Genomic DNA, 16,253 nt, shown 5'->3' on the forward strand with positions numbered 1-16,253 from the left:
TGTATGGGATTACTGCAATCAGTTCGGACCAATCACAAACTGGACTCACCACATGACTTTTTTCTTTTTTCTTTGGAATACTATAAATGAGATTGTTTTTTATGTTGTTCTTAGCTATGACTAAGCATTGTATAACAATGTGAAACGCGTCAGCTATATCATACCACCGTTTGCTGTTTCTCTGTTTGTGCAGTGTTTTTTTACTGGATTAAAGGCTTTTATTGTTTTTTACATTTATCGGAGTGCTGCTGTCCATACCTTTTTGCTTCTATTTATGCTAAGTCCATACTTACCATCGAGGTGCACTCATCTGGAGCGGCGGTCTCTTTCCCCTAACATTGGAGAGGAGGCGGGATTAACCCACACGTAGGCTGCCATGGAGTCTGTCAGGAAATACAGGCTTTGACAAATAGGGGCCATGTAGTACATCTCTAGCTTGGTCTATTCTGATACAGTAATGAACCCTCTTGCTAGCTAATACCTTTACTTTTTTTTGGTTGATATAGTTTACCTGGCCTTGATACTTTAACCTGATGATTGCCCTCATAACTATGAGTAAGCATCTCACGATGTGAAACATGTTAGACATTTTTTGTCATGTTGTCCCCTTTTTTTTAATCTTGACTGCACCATTTTGGATTATGTTTTGATCTGATTTTATCCAATAATAAAGTCGTTTAACAGAGTGCGGCAGTCCAGGATTTTTTTCCAATTCCATGATGATTGCCCTTCCATGGGCCGGCAGGCTATATTTCGAGATCATTGACCCTTTATCTTCCATGGACACCTAGTATATTATACTACATCAATTTGGGATAAGTGTGCTTGTTTTTTCCAAGAGGGTTGAATTGATATGCAATAACGACAAACAATTTTTTAAAGAGGAATGGGAAGAATAGCTATTTGTGGACACAATGCTATAATCTGACCTGTACCAACACTCTAATAATATGTTTGTGTTTTTTAATATGATGTATGATTTTCTTTGTTTTTGTTATAGATCTGTTTTTAAATTGTCTGATTTATCAATCTCAATGTGCCTAACTCTACTGGTCCTGACCAAGCGGATAATCCGTGAAACGCGTTGACCCTTCTAGCAGACCTTATGCACAGATATGTTTGTAATGTATTCTATTGATAGCAACATATGCTTTTTATATTGTGTAAAATAAAGACAAAATTATTTTAGAAATAGTGTATGTTCTTAGTATCTGTTTCTATGTTATTATGCACACAGGGGTATACTTAAAGTCCCAACATCCATTCTCCCTTTTTGCTACTATATAGGGGATGATACCCCTGTGTTCACGTTTTCAATATAGTTACACTCCTTCCCCTTAACACAAATTCCTCACACATATATAAACTGGGTGTCTGTGCCAAGTTTTAGGATCAGCTTAATATTTGAGAGGAAAGCTTGCCTAATGTGTGTTTTTGCTTCATAATGCTGAGGCTGCCACTCCCTCTTATCTTTGTATATAAAGTTCCCTGGAACTTGTGCTCAGTCCAGTGCAAAGCACGACCGAGGCTGAGTTTTCACTTGTGTCTACTTGTTGACGTGGCATCCCCATGGCAGGCAAACTAACTGTTGTAGAGGGCATGGCTGTGGCTGAAGTTATTGCTGCAAACTGGGAGCAAATCTACAACTTCCAAGCAAGACCTGGGGACATCTTGATAGACACTTACCCAAAATCTGGTAAGCACATAGCAAACTCTAATTTAATCTAGAAGATATCTACTTAGGTTTATACTTAACACTGCATAGAGAAGACTTTCAGAGCGTAGATTTATTTCTTAAATTAGAGCTGTTAGACTAGTGAAACTTACAAAATACTGTGTGTATTGGAAGTAATTAGATACTTAGGAAGGTCCTCCTATTTCCATAATTCACAGCATGTTTTTGGATCATAGCTGAGGAATATCTAAATGCTATGTGGCTAACCTTAGTGCGCCCTTTTATAATAAGACACCCAGAGCAAACATTTGGATGACAATTTATTGTGTATGCAGTACCAATGCTGACTATTGTGGGAAATATTTTCAGTATACCCTGCTTGGTATCTGTGTCAGTAAGAGTTAGGGCTCTTTCACACGTCCGTTCCGTTCGTCCGTTTTTTGGACGTCCGTTAACGGACCGCAATGCTTCCCTATGGGTTAACGTCCATTAGCGGATGAGCATCCGCTAACGTCCGTTAGCATCCGTCTGCGTTAAGTTCCGTTTTTTTGGACGGAAGAAAACCCTATTTTTCTTCCGTCAAAAAAACGGAACGGACGAAAAACGCTAACATCCGTTTTTCATCAAAATATGTAAAAAGCCCCCCCCCCAAAAAAAAAAAAAAAAACGGATGGAAAAACTGATGGAAAAACTGACGAAAAACTGACGGAAAACGGACGAAAAACGGACGAAAAACTGATGGAAAAAATGGATCAACTGATGAAAAAAAAAACGATCTAAAAAACTGAGCTAAAAGAGCCCTTAGCCTAGGTTCACACTGCTGCGAATTCAAAATCGCGGTAAAATGCGCGATTTTACTGCGATTTCGCGGCCGCGATTTTGCCGCGATTTCGGCCGCAATTTAATCTAAATCGCGGCCCGAAATCGCAAAAAGTAGTACAGGAACTACTTTTTGAAATCGCAGATGCGGCGTCGCACTGATTAGGACAGTGCCATTGCCGACAATTGCCGCCGATTTGAGATGTCAAATCGCATCTCAAATCGTTCCAAATCGTACCCAGTGTGAACCAGGGCTTAGGGCTCTTAGGGCTCTTTCACACGTCAGCTCAGTTTTTAGGGCTCTTTCACACGTCAGCTCAGTTTTTTAGATCAGTTTTTTTTTCATCAGTTGATCCGTTTTTCCATCAGAGGTGGGCGTGTTTTATGTAAATTAATCGTGACCCCGCGTACATGACGCTTCGAAGGAACGGCGCATGCGCCGTCCGTGGACGTATCCCAGTGCGCATGCTCCAAATCACGTTGCAGATAGTCAATGCTTTCGACGTGAACGTAACCTACGCCCAGCCCTATTCTGAATCGACGTACGCAAACGACGTGAAATTCGACGGCAGTTCCGACGTCCATACTTAACATTGGCTGCTCCATCTTTTTGGTGGTTTATCTTTACGCCTGAAAACGCCTTACGTAAACGGCGTATCTTACATGCGACAGGCGAGCGTACGTTCTAGAATAGGCGTATCTTGCTGATTTACATATTCTCAGCGTAAATCAGCGTACACGCCCCTAGTGGCCAGCGTAAATAGACAGCTAAGATACGACGGCGTAGGAGACTTACGCCGGTCGTATCTTAGTAACATTTAAGCGTATCTCAGTTTGAGCATACGCTTAAATATACAACGGCGCGGATTCAGAGTTACGACGGCGTATCTACTGATTCGCCGTCGTAACTGTACCTGAATCTAACTATACATGTTTAGGAAATATTTACACCACCTATAGGTAAGCCTTATTATAGGCTTACCTATAGGTAAATGTCAGCAGAGGAAGTTTACTTCCTCTTTAATGGTGGAAGAAGGGATAAGGGAGGAAGGAGAAGGAACGGTAATTGATGGTGGATAGGAGGTTGAAGGAGAGGGAACTGAACGAGGTGCAACATGGTAGAAAATTATTTAACAGCTTCCGGACTGCCCCACGCATATATACTGCGGCAGGGTGGCCCTTCAGCGCAAAATCATGTACTTTTACCTGCTGTAACAACAGCCTCTTATCATAGGACTGTGCATTTAAATCTATATTTTTCACTTTATTGTTTTTTATTGTTGATTTCCATTCAAGATTGGACTTACATATATATTTTTTTCTTTAGCATTTTTTTTTACTTTAACTATTCTGATGACACTGGGGAAACGTGCAGAGCTGGCACAAAAGAGGGGGACACTGCTGCAACTGGAGAGAGGAACAGAATGGCACAGAAGAGGGGGACACAGATGATACAGGAAAAGAGCAGAGATAGCACAGAAGAGGTGGACACAAACAGAGGGGAAAGGAGCAGAGCTGGCACAGAAGAGGTGGATGCTGACAGAGGGGAAATGAGCAGAACTGGCACAGAAGAGGTGGACACAAACAGAGGGGAAAGGAGCAGAGCTGGCACAGAAGAGGTGGAAGCTGACAGAGGGGAAAGGAGCAGAGCTGGCACAGAAGAGGTGGAAGCTGACAGAGGGGAAAGGAGCAGAGCTGGCACAGAAGAGGTGGACGCTGACAGAGGGGAAATGAGCAGAGCTGGCACAGAAGAGGTGGACGCTGACGGAGGGGAAAGGAGCAGAGCTGGCACAGAAAAGGAGGACACCAACAGAGGGGAAAGAAGCAGAGCTGGCACAGAAGAGGTGAACAACGACTGAGGGGAAAAGAGCAGAGCTGGCACAGAAGGGAAAGAAGCAGATCTGGCACAGAAGAGGGGAACACTGACGAAGGGGAAAGGAGAAGAGTTGGCACAGAAAAGGTGGACACCAACAGAGGGAAAAAGAGCAGAGCTGGCACAGAAGAGGTGAACAACGACCAAGGGGAAAAGAGCAGAGCTGGCACAGAAGGGAAAGGAGCAGAGCTGGCACAGAAGTGGTGGCCATTGACAGAGGGGAAAGGAGCAGAGCTGGCACAGAAGAGGTGGACACCGACAGAGGGGAAAGGAGAAGAGCTGGCACAGAAGAGGTGGTCATCGACAGAGGGGAAAGGAGCAGAGCTGGCACAGAAGAGGTCGTCATCGACAGAGGGGAAAGGAGCAGAGCTGGCACAGAAGGCAAAGGAGCAGAGCTGGCACAGAAGAGGTGGACACTGACATAAGGCAAAAGAGGCAGAGTGGGCACAGAAGAAGGAGGCACCGACAGAAGGGAATGGAGCAGAGCTGGCACATAAGAGGGGGGGCACTAATGACACTAGGGAAAGGAGCAGAGCAGGGTTGGGGTGCAGACAGACAGGAGAAGGGGCCACAAATGGGGAATGTAACATTTAGTTTATGTTCACACTAATACTGTGCAGGAAACACTGCGATCCATGTGCATCTTTCTCACTGCATTCAAATCACACTGCACTTGCAATCCACAGTGGGTGTCAGCGCAATCTTAACGTCACCCTAAATTCAGGTCATAAACACAGTGGGTTTGCTGGCACCAGATTGCATGGTACAAAACAACCATGCAATTTGGTTGCAGTGCGCTAAAATATTGCTCCCTGTACTTATTTCATGTGATGCTGTGTGTTATGAGGCCATTCAAAATGAATGAGCTCAAATCACACCTCACTAAATCACATGTGAATTGAACAGAAAAGCAGTGCGGTTCCTGTGCACATTTACATGTGGTTCATAGTGTGAACCGCACCTTAAAGGGGAGATGATTATTAAGGAGGAGAATGAAGATGGGGAAACTGCTGGGGTTAACATATGGAAAATCCCCTCACCTTCCTTAAAGCAGAGTTCCACGTTTTTTTTTTTTAAAGTCAGCAGCTACAAATACTGCAGCTGCTGACTTTTGAAATAAGGACACTTACCTGTCCAGGGCGCACACGATGTCGGCACCCGAAGCCGAGCTATCGCTTGGCTCTCGGGTGCTGCCACCGCCATTTTCAGTAAGGGAATCAGGAAGTGAAGCCTTGTGGCTTCACTTCCTGGTTCCCTACTGAGCATGCACAACTTGCGCTGCGCTATCCCACTAGTCCCTGCTGTCTTCTGGGACCTGTGTGTCGTCTCCCAGAAGACAGTGGTGGGGGGGGGGTGGAGAAGGGGCGTAGATACCTGCGGATGGCTCGGGTATCTATGCCCAGAAGTGGGTGCAAAATACCTGGATTACACAGGTATCTGCTCCCCTCTCCCCCCTGAAAGGTGCAAAATGTGACACATTTGGGTGGAGTAGCCCTTTACCCATTTCTGTTATATGATGTCTATTGTTATGGGAAACCTCTGCAAGGATAACTATTGCATAGTGCAGATTCATCTCTTTGTATATATAGTGATGCTTGCTATGTCTCAGTCTTTGATAAGAGAACATGTGAATTTCAGGGACCACTTGGATGCAGGAGACGGTGGATCTGATCCTACATGACGGTGATGAGCAGATATGCATGAGAGCACCAGTATATGACAGAATTCCCTTCATTGAACTCCTTCATCTGATGAAGCCAGGTCAGGAGACATTGTGAGACTATACCGATGATTGTATGTACACACATCCTCATTGTGCCACCATAGCAGGGTGGTTGACCATTTACAGACCAAAAACTAGCAGAGGTGGGTTTTTGGAGATAAGTAAAGGGAGAGTGGTCTGTGAAGAACAATTTATTAAATGCTGAGCTCAAAATGCCTGCCCAGTAATCAAGCAGGGGGCTCAAATATTGTGATCACATGAAAACCAGATGCTGTAGCTGTTGGAACCTTTATCTACGATAAAAATGTGGGTATGAATATCTGGATGGTTACAGGCACATCCAGACAAAATCCTTGAGATCCTGCTGAGAGCTTCATCATATTACCAGGCAGAACAAGCTGTACTATCAGAGAAATCTGGTGTTTTTTCATTACTCTCTGCCCAGAGTTGGGATGTTTCCATGGGTTTGATGACATGGCACAGGTTATTTCAGGTTGGCATCAAGCAGCCAGTAATCTTGTTAATCATTTACTTGTTATGCATTTGTCCATCAGGCCTTTTTTGCAAGCCTAAGACATATTGAAAGAACGAATTTAAACAATACTGGATATAAGAGCATTCTCTTACAAGATATGCTACATTGGTTATTATGGCAAACATCATTTCCCTTCCTGATATGTAATACAGAAAAGCCCAGAGGCTTAGGATAGTTATGCCACACAGCAGCAATGGGTTTAACAGACGTAGGTGAAATTACACTTGGCATTCTATCAATAAATGTGTCAATAAAGGTGCATTTTATCCCCAGATAAACTGTGAGCCATGTTTGTCATTTTTCAGGTGTAAACTCAATTTTCTGAACTATAAGGCATGTGTTATTTGGCATATTATTTTCAGCTTTCGTTGACCCATGTTACAGAAAATAATGAATTAAACGGCAAATAACAATTGTTGGAGCTTAGTGAATTGAGCCTTAATGTGGTTGTAAACCCTTACATATACCCAGTGAAGTGACTGGCCTCAGGTGATACACAGAGATGAAACAAATGCTACTACATACGTTGTACCTGCTTATCTGCAGTTTTCTTTCTCTACAGCCATTTGAAGTCCAGAATGAATAAAGCTTGTCTGAGATGTCAGAAAAAAGGGGGCAGGGTGCTAAAATAACACATTGCAGAGATCAGTGAGGAGAGCTCTGAGAGCTGATTGGTAGGGAATCCCCCTCTTGACCACTTCAATACTGGGCATTTTCACCCCCTTCCTGTAACAGTTTGAATGGCAATTACGCGGTCATGCAACACTGTACCTTTCTTTAGGTGGTATTTTATCACCTCCGTGGTTTTTATTTTTTGCGCTATAAACAAAAAAAGAGCAACAATTTTGAAAAAAAACAAAACAATATTTTTTACTTTTGGCTATAATAAATATCCCAATTTTTATTTAATAATTTTCCTCAGTTTGGGGCGATATGTATTCTACATATTTTTGGTACAAAAAGACGTAATAAGCGTATATTGATTAGTTTGCGCAAAAATTATAGTGCCTACAAAATAGGGGATAGATTTATGGCATTTTTATTGTGACTGTGACATTGTGGCAGACAGATTGGACACTTTTTTGAGACCATTGACATTTATACAGCGATCAGTGCTAGAAAAATGCACTGATTGCTGTGTAAATGTCACTGCCAGGGAAGAAGTTAACCCTAGGGGGCGATCAAGGGGTTAAATGTGTTTTCTAGGGAGTGATTCTAACTGTGGGGGGGTGGGACTGGCTAGGTGAGGAGACCGATCTATGTTCCTATATACTAGGAAGACACAATCTGTCTCCTCTACCCTGACAGGACATGGATCTGTGCGTTTACACACACAGATCCATGTTCCTGCTCTGTCACTAGCAATCGCGGGTTGCCCCCCCAATGCTGCCGGGAAGAGATCCCACCTGCGGACGTCATATGACAACATGCGGGTATTGAAGTGGTTAAACAGCACACAAGAACAGAGCTGAGGCTGTCAATCAGCTGGAGCTTCCTCCCCTGTCACCTTTCTTCTCTTGGTGTCAGAAAAACTTGTCAGACGTGACTCATGCGGAGAAATGAAGCAGTAGACGGAAATAACAGTGCTCTTAAACCGGAGGTCCACCCGAATTTTTGCAGCACAAATACTGCAGCTGCTGATGGACACTTACCTGTCCAGCGTGCCCGTGATGTCGGCAGCCGAGGCCAAGCAATCGATCGTCTCTCAGCTGCCCCCGCCTCCATCCTCGGTGAGGGAATCAGGAAGTGAAGCGTTGGCGGCTTCACTGCCCGGTTCCCTACTGCGCATGCGCGATCCGCTCCCTCACTGGTCCTCGCCGTCTTCTGGGATCAGTGTGTTTCCCAGAAGACAGCGGGGGTGACACGAAGAGGCGTTACTCCCACAGCAGTCTTTTCCCAGAAGTGGGTACAAATACCTGTATTATACATGTTTCTGCACCCCCTCCCACCTGAAAGGTGCCAAATGCGACACCAGAGGGGGGAGGGTTCTGAAAAGCGGAGGTTCACTTTTTGTGTGGACCTCCACTTTAATTGAGACAAGTACACACTGTAGAGGTATATGCTTTGTTCATACTTTATGTCTGCGGTTTACAACAACTTTATGTCTTCTGTGTGGGGTCAGTACTTGACCCTTCAGGGCCTGCATGCATCAATCTGATCCTTGCACATGTTGCTGTAAAAACTGAGGGCCAGATTCACAAATGAGATACGACGGCGTTTCTCCTGATACACCGTCGTATCCCTGTTTCTATCTATGCGGCTGATTCATAGAATCAGTTACGCATAGATAGCCAGAAGATCCGACAGGTGTTGTTGTTTTACATTGTCGGATCTTAGGATGCAGTACCGCGGCCGCCGCTGGGGGGAGTTCGCGTCGTAAACCAGCGTCGGGTATGCAAATTAGGAGTTACGGCCGATCCACGACGGTTTTTTCGCGTTCGCTACGTCGCCGCTAGTATAGTTTCCCGTCGCTAAGTTACACTTTTTTTTTGGTGCCTTAACTTTAGTCATTGCTGTCTAAAGTATGGCCGTCGTTCCCGCGTCGAAATTTAAAAATCAACGTCGTTTGCGTAAGCCGTCCGGGAATACGGAAGTACGCCGTTCAAAAAAATGACGTCACGGCGCGCAAAGCACGGCGGGAGTTAGGAAACGGAGCATGCGCAGTAGGTCCGGCGCGGGAGCGCGCCTAATTTAAATGGCACACGCCCATTTGAATTGGCCCGCCTTGCGCCGGAGGCCGCGGACGTAGGTTTTCATCGCAAGTGCTTGGTGAATCAGGCACTTGCGATGAAAAATTGCGGCGGTGTAACTTATCTAGGATAAGTTACGCCGCCGCGATTCTACGTGAATCTGGCCCTAAGATTGGTGACACTTAGGTAACTGTGCCCCTAGCAATAAATTGCCAGTGGCAGGGTCACGCAGGAGAGCCTTCCACTTACCTCTTTGAAATCGCACTCCTACTAGCCCTGGCTGCTGAGGATCTCTCTATTGCGAACAAGGGAAGAACATCTCGCTGGTTTGGCTAGCAAGAGGGCAATTCCATATAGACTAGTAGATGGTCTCTTGGCGATCTGTACACTAGCAAAGTGCCGCTATAGCATCAGGATCACCCATGTGACGTCAGGCTAACAAGGAATAGATGGCTGCTTGTAGCCATGTGATGATTCTCATAATAAAGTAATAAGCAGTTGGAGGTTGCCATATTTTGCTCTCTATAGGAAATATTCTCTTGCTTCACCATCAGATGGATATATTTTGCAAAGGCAGACAACTCAGGCAGTAAAACATCTATCTCTGACTACATTGCAGGGATTGAAGAGGTGAATGCCAGGCCATCACCACGAGTACTGAAGAGCCATCTGCCCTACCAGCTGGTTCCACCATCATTCTGGAAACACAACTGCAAGGTAGTTGCACTGGGCAATGTTGATGAATCCTACACTGCAGAAGCGACATTAACTGGAATCACAGTATTTTCTTCACAGGTCATTTATGTGGCGCGCAATGCCAGAGATACTCTGACTTCCTTCTACCACTTTGACCATCTTGTGCAGTTCCACCCAGATCCAGGACTGTTTGAGGACTACGTGCAGAGGTTTATGAAGGGAGACGGTGAGGGGGAAAGACTACATTAAGGTCTATTAGGGTTAAATCTGTAGGCACAAGGCAGCAGGTGACAAAATGTTTTTGACCCTTTTAGAATTTTTCTGATGGCTCATGGGGTGTGATCGCATATCCATAATAGAGGTAGTCTTATTTAAAGCTGACCTAGTTAGAACTTTGACATAAAAAAAGTTTTTTTGTAGAGGAAAAAAAAAAAGGCAGGTGAAATAATTAATTTAGTCTCCCCTCCTCTAGAAATTGAGATTTACATCATTGTATCATCTATGGGAGGCATCTCTACTCAAGGAGTAGATAGTAACCCTGGATAAAACCAGAAAAAAGATGGAGCTATCCTTACAGAAAGGAAGGTGAAGGGGGAGTAATGTGATCTCTGTGAGACATAAAACACCAAGTATGAAAGAACTTACAATAAAGAACTGCAGCTAGGTATAATAAAACAAAGCATGAACAACATTAATCAGCAGTCATTGATTTAAAAAGTATGTGAACCCTATCTGGTAACTACAGGGAAATATTTTGTATTTGATAAATGAAAATATCTTTATATATTAAATTATTTCTGATTCCCAATTACGATCTTTTATTCACCATCTGTAGATGAAATGGTGCGTATATGAAGTAACTCAAAGCTAAAAGCTCCTAGAGGCTTGCGCCTGTTTGGCAGGATTTTCCAGTGAGATTACAGTTTAGTGTGTGGCTGTATCATGTGGCGACTATTATACTAATACTATTATTACTAATACATATTATTAATATAATCCCTTCGTTGCTGTTACTGGTATAGACTGATGTAGGAGAACATTGTCTGTTTGACTGTATGTACTGTCGTGGTTTTCTTTTTTGTGTTTGGTGGTGTTTTGTGTACAAAACTCAATAAAAATATCTTTAAAAAAATATATATATAATCCCTTAGTAAATATTACGTGCAGCCATTATGTAAATCCTGAGACATTTCCAAGAAAACCTAGCAAGGGTCACATTTGGAGTCCACAGGGAAGAATGAACAGGTGGGATTGTATTCTGAGGAAATAAACGGTGTAGTATGACAGCTAAGATTGAATACTGCAGTGAACACTGTAATGTCAATTGTGTCTTGAAGAATTGTGCTTTGTAGAAGGACACCTAAGACTGGATCCCGCAAGTAAAGACTGTAGTGTAGATAGGTTATAAGATTTCGCTTATCTGTTCTTTTGTGTCCGTTACCTGTTGTTTTCTATCTGCGCAGTGGGCTGGGGCTCCTGGTATGATCACGTGAAAGGTTTTTGGGCAGCGAAAGACAAACACAACATCTTATATGTTTTTTTTGAAGATCTCAAAAAGGTGAGCACATAAACAGGCATATATTTTATGAAATGAACAACCTGATTTTGAATGGGAGGAGACCTGGGTATATAAAGATTTTCTTTTCTTATGTTACTTTCTGCTGGATTCGCATAGTAAAGAGAATTAAATTAATGTCTTATAGGTTCAACCTCACACAAAATCCAGCCATTTAAGGTCAAGTGCTGGCAAAACAAACCTCCAAAGTAATGTAGGACAGTTTAGGCTAAATGGAATAAATAACCCTTCCTGATCCTACAAAGGCTTTTGGATCAATGCTGTGGCTCAGAATATTCCCATGCCATTCTGTATAACTGATTAGCCTTCATTGTAAGAAAACCACGCAACATTTTTTAACCTTTTTGATTTGAGCATACAGCGCGTCACGAGTTGCCGAAAGAAGCCGGACTGCTAGTCGGCTCTATACGGCGCCTGCGCATCAACGTTCAGCTTCTTTCGGCAACTCGTGACGCACTGTATGCGCCGGTCGGAAGGATGTCAATCAATTAGGAACGCCCAGTCCCGCACAATACATACCCGGAAGCGGCGGTGAAAATACAGTATGTACGGCACTGAAAAAAAAAATAATTTTTTTTTTGGGTGAACCCCCGCTTTAAAGGCTCATATCCAAGAAACCTTTTCCATACTGATGGTAAAATCACCCCAAACAGTGTTAATTTCGTTGACTAAATGAATATTTCTTTAGTCGACTAAAATACGACTAAAACTAAAACAACTGAAATTACAAAAATACGACTAAAACTAAAATGGCAATTTAGTCAAAAGACTAAAATGGGACTAAAACTAAAATTCTATTTTAATGAAAAGACTAAAACTAAATTGAAATTTGACTTCAAAATTAACACTGGTCATATTTAAATACCATAAATAATAACATCGATTTTTCACTCCAGCAGTGTATAATGCTTTTGGAAATTGTAGAGAAATCTTATGCCCCGTACACACCATCACTTTATGTGATGAAAAAAACCGAAATTTTCTGTGAAGTAAAAAATGACGTTTTTGAAACTTCAATTTTCAAAGACGAAGTTGCCTACACACCATCGTTTTCTCACAATGATCTTGCAAAGTGAGGTTACGTTCCACCACGTTTTACCATTGAAGCTTGCTTCATAAGTAGCTTCTGGGCATGCGTGGATGAAAAAACGTCTTAGAAAACGAAGTTTTTTGCTACACACGGTCAATTTCTGTGAAGTAAAAAGTGCACTTTTGAAAAACGACACATAAAATTGAAGCATGCTTAAATTTTTTTTGGTCGTTTTTTACAAGACATAAAACTACGTTTTCCCCCACACACAGTCAATTAAAGTGACGTTTTTAAAAACGTCATTTTTTTTCATCACATAAAGTGATGGTGTGTACGCGGCATTAACGAATGCATTACAATTTAATTACACCCATTCCCATTTTAGACGACTAAAATTAGTTTTAGTAGACTAAAACTTATTACATTTTAGTCGACTAAAATGTACTGGAGATTTAGTCGACTAAATACGACTAAAACTTAAACAATTGCAGAAGACTAAATTGGGACTAAAACTAAAATGCCATTTTAATCCCAAGACTAATGCCGCGTACACACGACTGTTTTTCATGACAAGAAAATGCAATTTTTTTAATTGGTCGTGAAAAACGGTCGTGTGTATGCTCTAGAGCATTTTTCTCGACGTGAAAAATGTCCGTTAAAAACGTTGAACCTGCTCTATTTTTTCTCGTTGTTTTATTTCACGTCGTGAAAAACAATCGTGTGTAGGCTTTAACCACTTCCAGCCCAAGGACGTCATATGACGTCCTGGACTTTCAGTGGGGATATCTGAAAGATGCCTGCAGCCACAGGCATCATTCAGATATCCATCCCTTCAGCCGGCGAATTCCTGCACCATAAGAGCGAATCGTCTCTCACCAAACTTTTACTAACACGCGGTAACAAAAAATCAGTAAAAACAGCCCAAAGGGTGGCGCCATTCGAATGGAACTTCCCCTTTATAGTGCCGTCGTACGTGTTGTACGTCACCGTGCTTTGCATCGTGTGTATGCAAGGCAGGCTTAAGAGGAATCCCATCAAGAAAAACATTGTTTTTTTCAAGGACATGAATAACGGTCTTGTGTATGCGGCATAAGACTAAAACTAAATCGAAATTTGCTGCCAAAATTAACACTGATCCCAAATTCAAGATAATACTGATATCATCCTGTTCTTTGTACAACAATGTAGTTAATTTTCTTCATATATTTTGATTGCTCTCTCTCAGAACCCCTCACAGGAGATTCGGAAAGTGGCAAAGTTTCTAGGTAAAGAACTGTCAGAAGATTTAGTAACCAAAATTGTGAAACTCAGCTCCTTTGAACACATGAAGAATAACCCCATGGCCAATTATTCTGAATTCCCTAAGGAACTTCTTGACCAATCGGAGAAAGGCTTCATGAGAAAAGGTAGGCTGTAGCTTTGATAAATGGGTACTAATGATTTTATCAATTTGAACATCAAGACTGTGTGCAGCCAGTAAAGTGCTGCCCTAAATACACATCAGTGCTTTATATTAACGGCATCATTTATCTACAAAAAGGGAAGTAGTGTGGAACATGGTTGAATTCAATGGGTTGGTATGAATTCTAGAAGGGGATATCGTGGGAATTATTTGCAGCTGCTGGACCCTTCATGTATAGCTTAGGCCCCTTTCACATTTAGGTGGGGGGTGGCATCGACAGTAAAGCGCCACTTTTTTAGCTGCGATATGCCATCAATTTCGCAGTGCTATTCGGCCGCTAACAGGGCGGTTTTAACCCCGCTAGCGGCCAAGAAAGGGTTAAAACCCACCGCAAAGTGCCTCTGCAGAGGCGGTATAGCCGCGGTGCCCCACTGATTTCAATAGGCAGGAACTGTGGAGAAGTATACCCCTTCACCGTTCCAAAGGTGCGGCTAGCAGGACTTTTTTTTACCGTTCCTGCTAGCGCACCGCACCGCCCCGCCCCAGTGTGAAAGCCCTTGGGGCTTTTACATTGGAGAGACAGCAGCGGCTGTTTCAGGTTGGTTTGCAGGTGCTATTTTTAGCGTTATAGCGCCTGCAAACCGACTCAGTGTGAAAGGGGTCTTATTGCCGTGGGTGGCGTAAGAAAATCTTCCTAGAACATTGTGTAATTATGGGTTGCTGGGTGCAACTACTGTATAAATGAAGAACAGAAGATGGGGTCTAGGTGGATTGCTCCCTAATCATCGCATAAACATACTTACATTTTCTACAGGATGGTTAAAATGGGGGGGGGGGGGGGGGAGCAGAAAACTGTTACTGACATTTTCAGATATTTTTGTGCCGACAGGTAAAGTTGGAGATTGGAAGACATCGTTCACCACTGAACAGAACAAGAGCTTTCAATTAGATTATGAACGTCAGATGAGTGACACCACTCTGAAATTCCCAGATCTGAAGTGAAGAATGTATATGGATGCTGCTAGCAATTAGGATGAGTCCCTGTTTTGGGCCTGGACATCGGTTACCTTCAATGCCCCCTCACTTCAGTTTAGTTAATAAAGTCCTATGTTCTTTCATATTACACCATGGAAATAAAACATAGGTATGGTTTTAAGAATGTGTCTATCTCTGGTCTTATTGAAGCAAATTCCATTCTCATACAAGCAGGAATTGCAGTCACTAAATACATTCATACAAGGAAAGAAACCTCCTAAGACCGTGCACCCTGGACCAACAAATAAATACTAGAAAAATACAAAAGTAAATACAGTGAATAACACAAATATCAATACAAATTGTGAAAATTCATACAATGGGGTTGATTTACTAAAGGCAAATTGTCTGTGCATTGCAAGTGCAGTTGCACTAGATCTAAGCGGAACATGCAAGAAAAATAAAAAAAATGTTTTGCTTACACATGATTGGATGATAGAAATCAGCAGAGCTTTCCCTCATTTCAGAGCTTCCCCTCAGATCTAGCGCAACTGATCTGAGACTATTTGCCTTTAGAAAATCAACGCCAATGTGTTTCCTTACTTTCCATGTAATTACAAAAAGAGAATAAAGCTTTTCTTTATCGTACACCACGGCACACAGAGCCGCTATTCATTACATAGTGGCACAACCAATCAAAGACAGTTCCCCTCCATATAACCCATATAACTCCCATCAGGAAAGTACCTCAGTTTTTTCGCCAGTGTGTAAGGTGTTGGACGCAAGTAAGATGTGCTGAAGGAAGCTCTGCCAAAGAGACCCTATGGGGTAGAGAGCTACACTGCGGGTCCATCCAAGATGCTTATATTATTACGCCAAAACTGGATGGTATCCGGGCCTTGTGGACGAGGTGTCGCCTGTAATGTCTCTCTTCGGAAGACTGGGCTCTAGGGTCCAGCACTTTCGCTTTATATGCTAAAAGTCCTGGCAGAGTCTTTTACAAGGCCCAGGGAAGAGGTCTCCTTTAAGTAGGAACCCATACCCTTGAAGGTTGGCACGCAGACCCCGCCCGTGATGGGGGAAGATTGGTTCTGCTTGCCAGAAAACCTGCGGCGGGGACAAGGTGAGTTAGGAAAAAGGTCCTAAGTTTTAAACTTAAAGGGTCACTAAAGGAAATGTTTTTTTTTTTTGCTGAAATGACTGTTTACAGGGTATAGAGACATAAAAGTTAACTGATTCCTTTTAAAAATGATTACAAA

General features: G+C 42.7%; 1 protein-coding gene across 1 annotated transcript; it reads left to right on the forward strand.

The window, feature by feature from the left end:
- Positions 1–1,493: 1,493 nt before the first annotated feature.
- Positions 1,494–15,178, forward strand: LOC120913792 (sulfotransferase 1C1-like). The gene is made up of 7 exons (XM_040324006.1): positions 1,494–1,696; positions 6,006–6,128; positions 9,935–10,032; positions 10,111–10,237; positions 11,475–11,569; positions 13,843–14,023; positions 14,909–15,178. Exons 1-7 carry the CDS (start codon positions 1,570–1,572, stop codon positions 15,019–15,021), a joined length of 864 nt encoding a protein of 287 aa, XP_040179940.1. The 5' UTR covers positions 1,494–1,569; the 3' UTR covers positions 15,022–15,178.
- The last annotated feature ends 1,075 nt before the right edge of the window (positions 15,179–16,253 follow it).

Source organism: Rana temporaria, chromosome 9, assembly GCF_905171775.1.
Source record: "Rana temporaria chromosome 9, aRanTem1.1, whole genome shotgun sequence".
NCBI classification, from domain to species: Eukaryota; Metazoa; Chordata; class Amphibia; order Anura; family Ranidae; genus Rana; species Rana temporaria.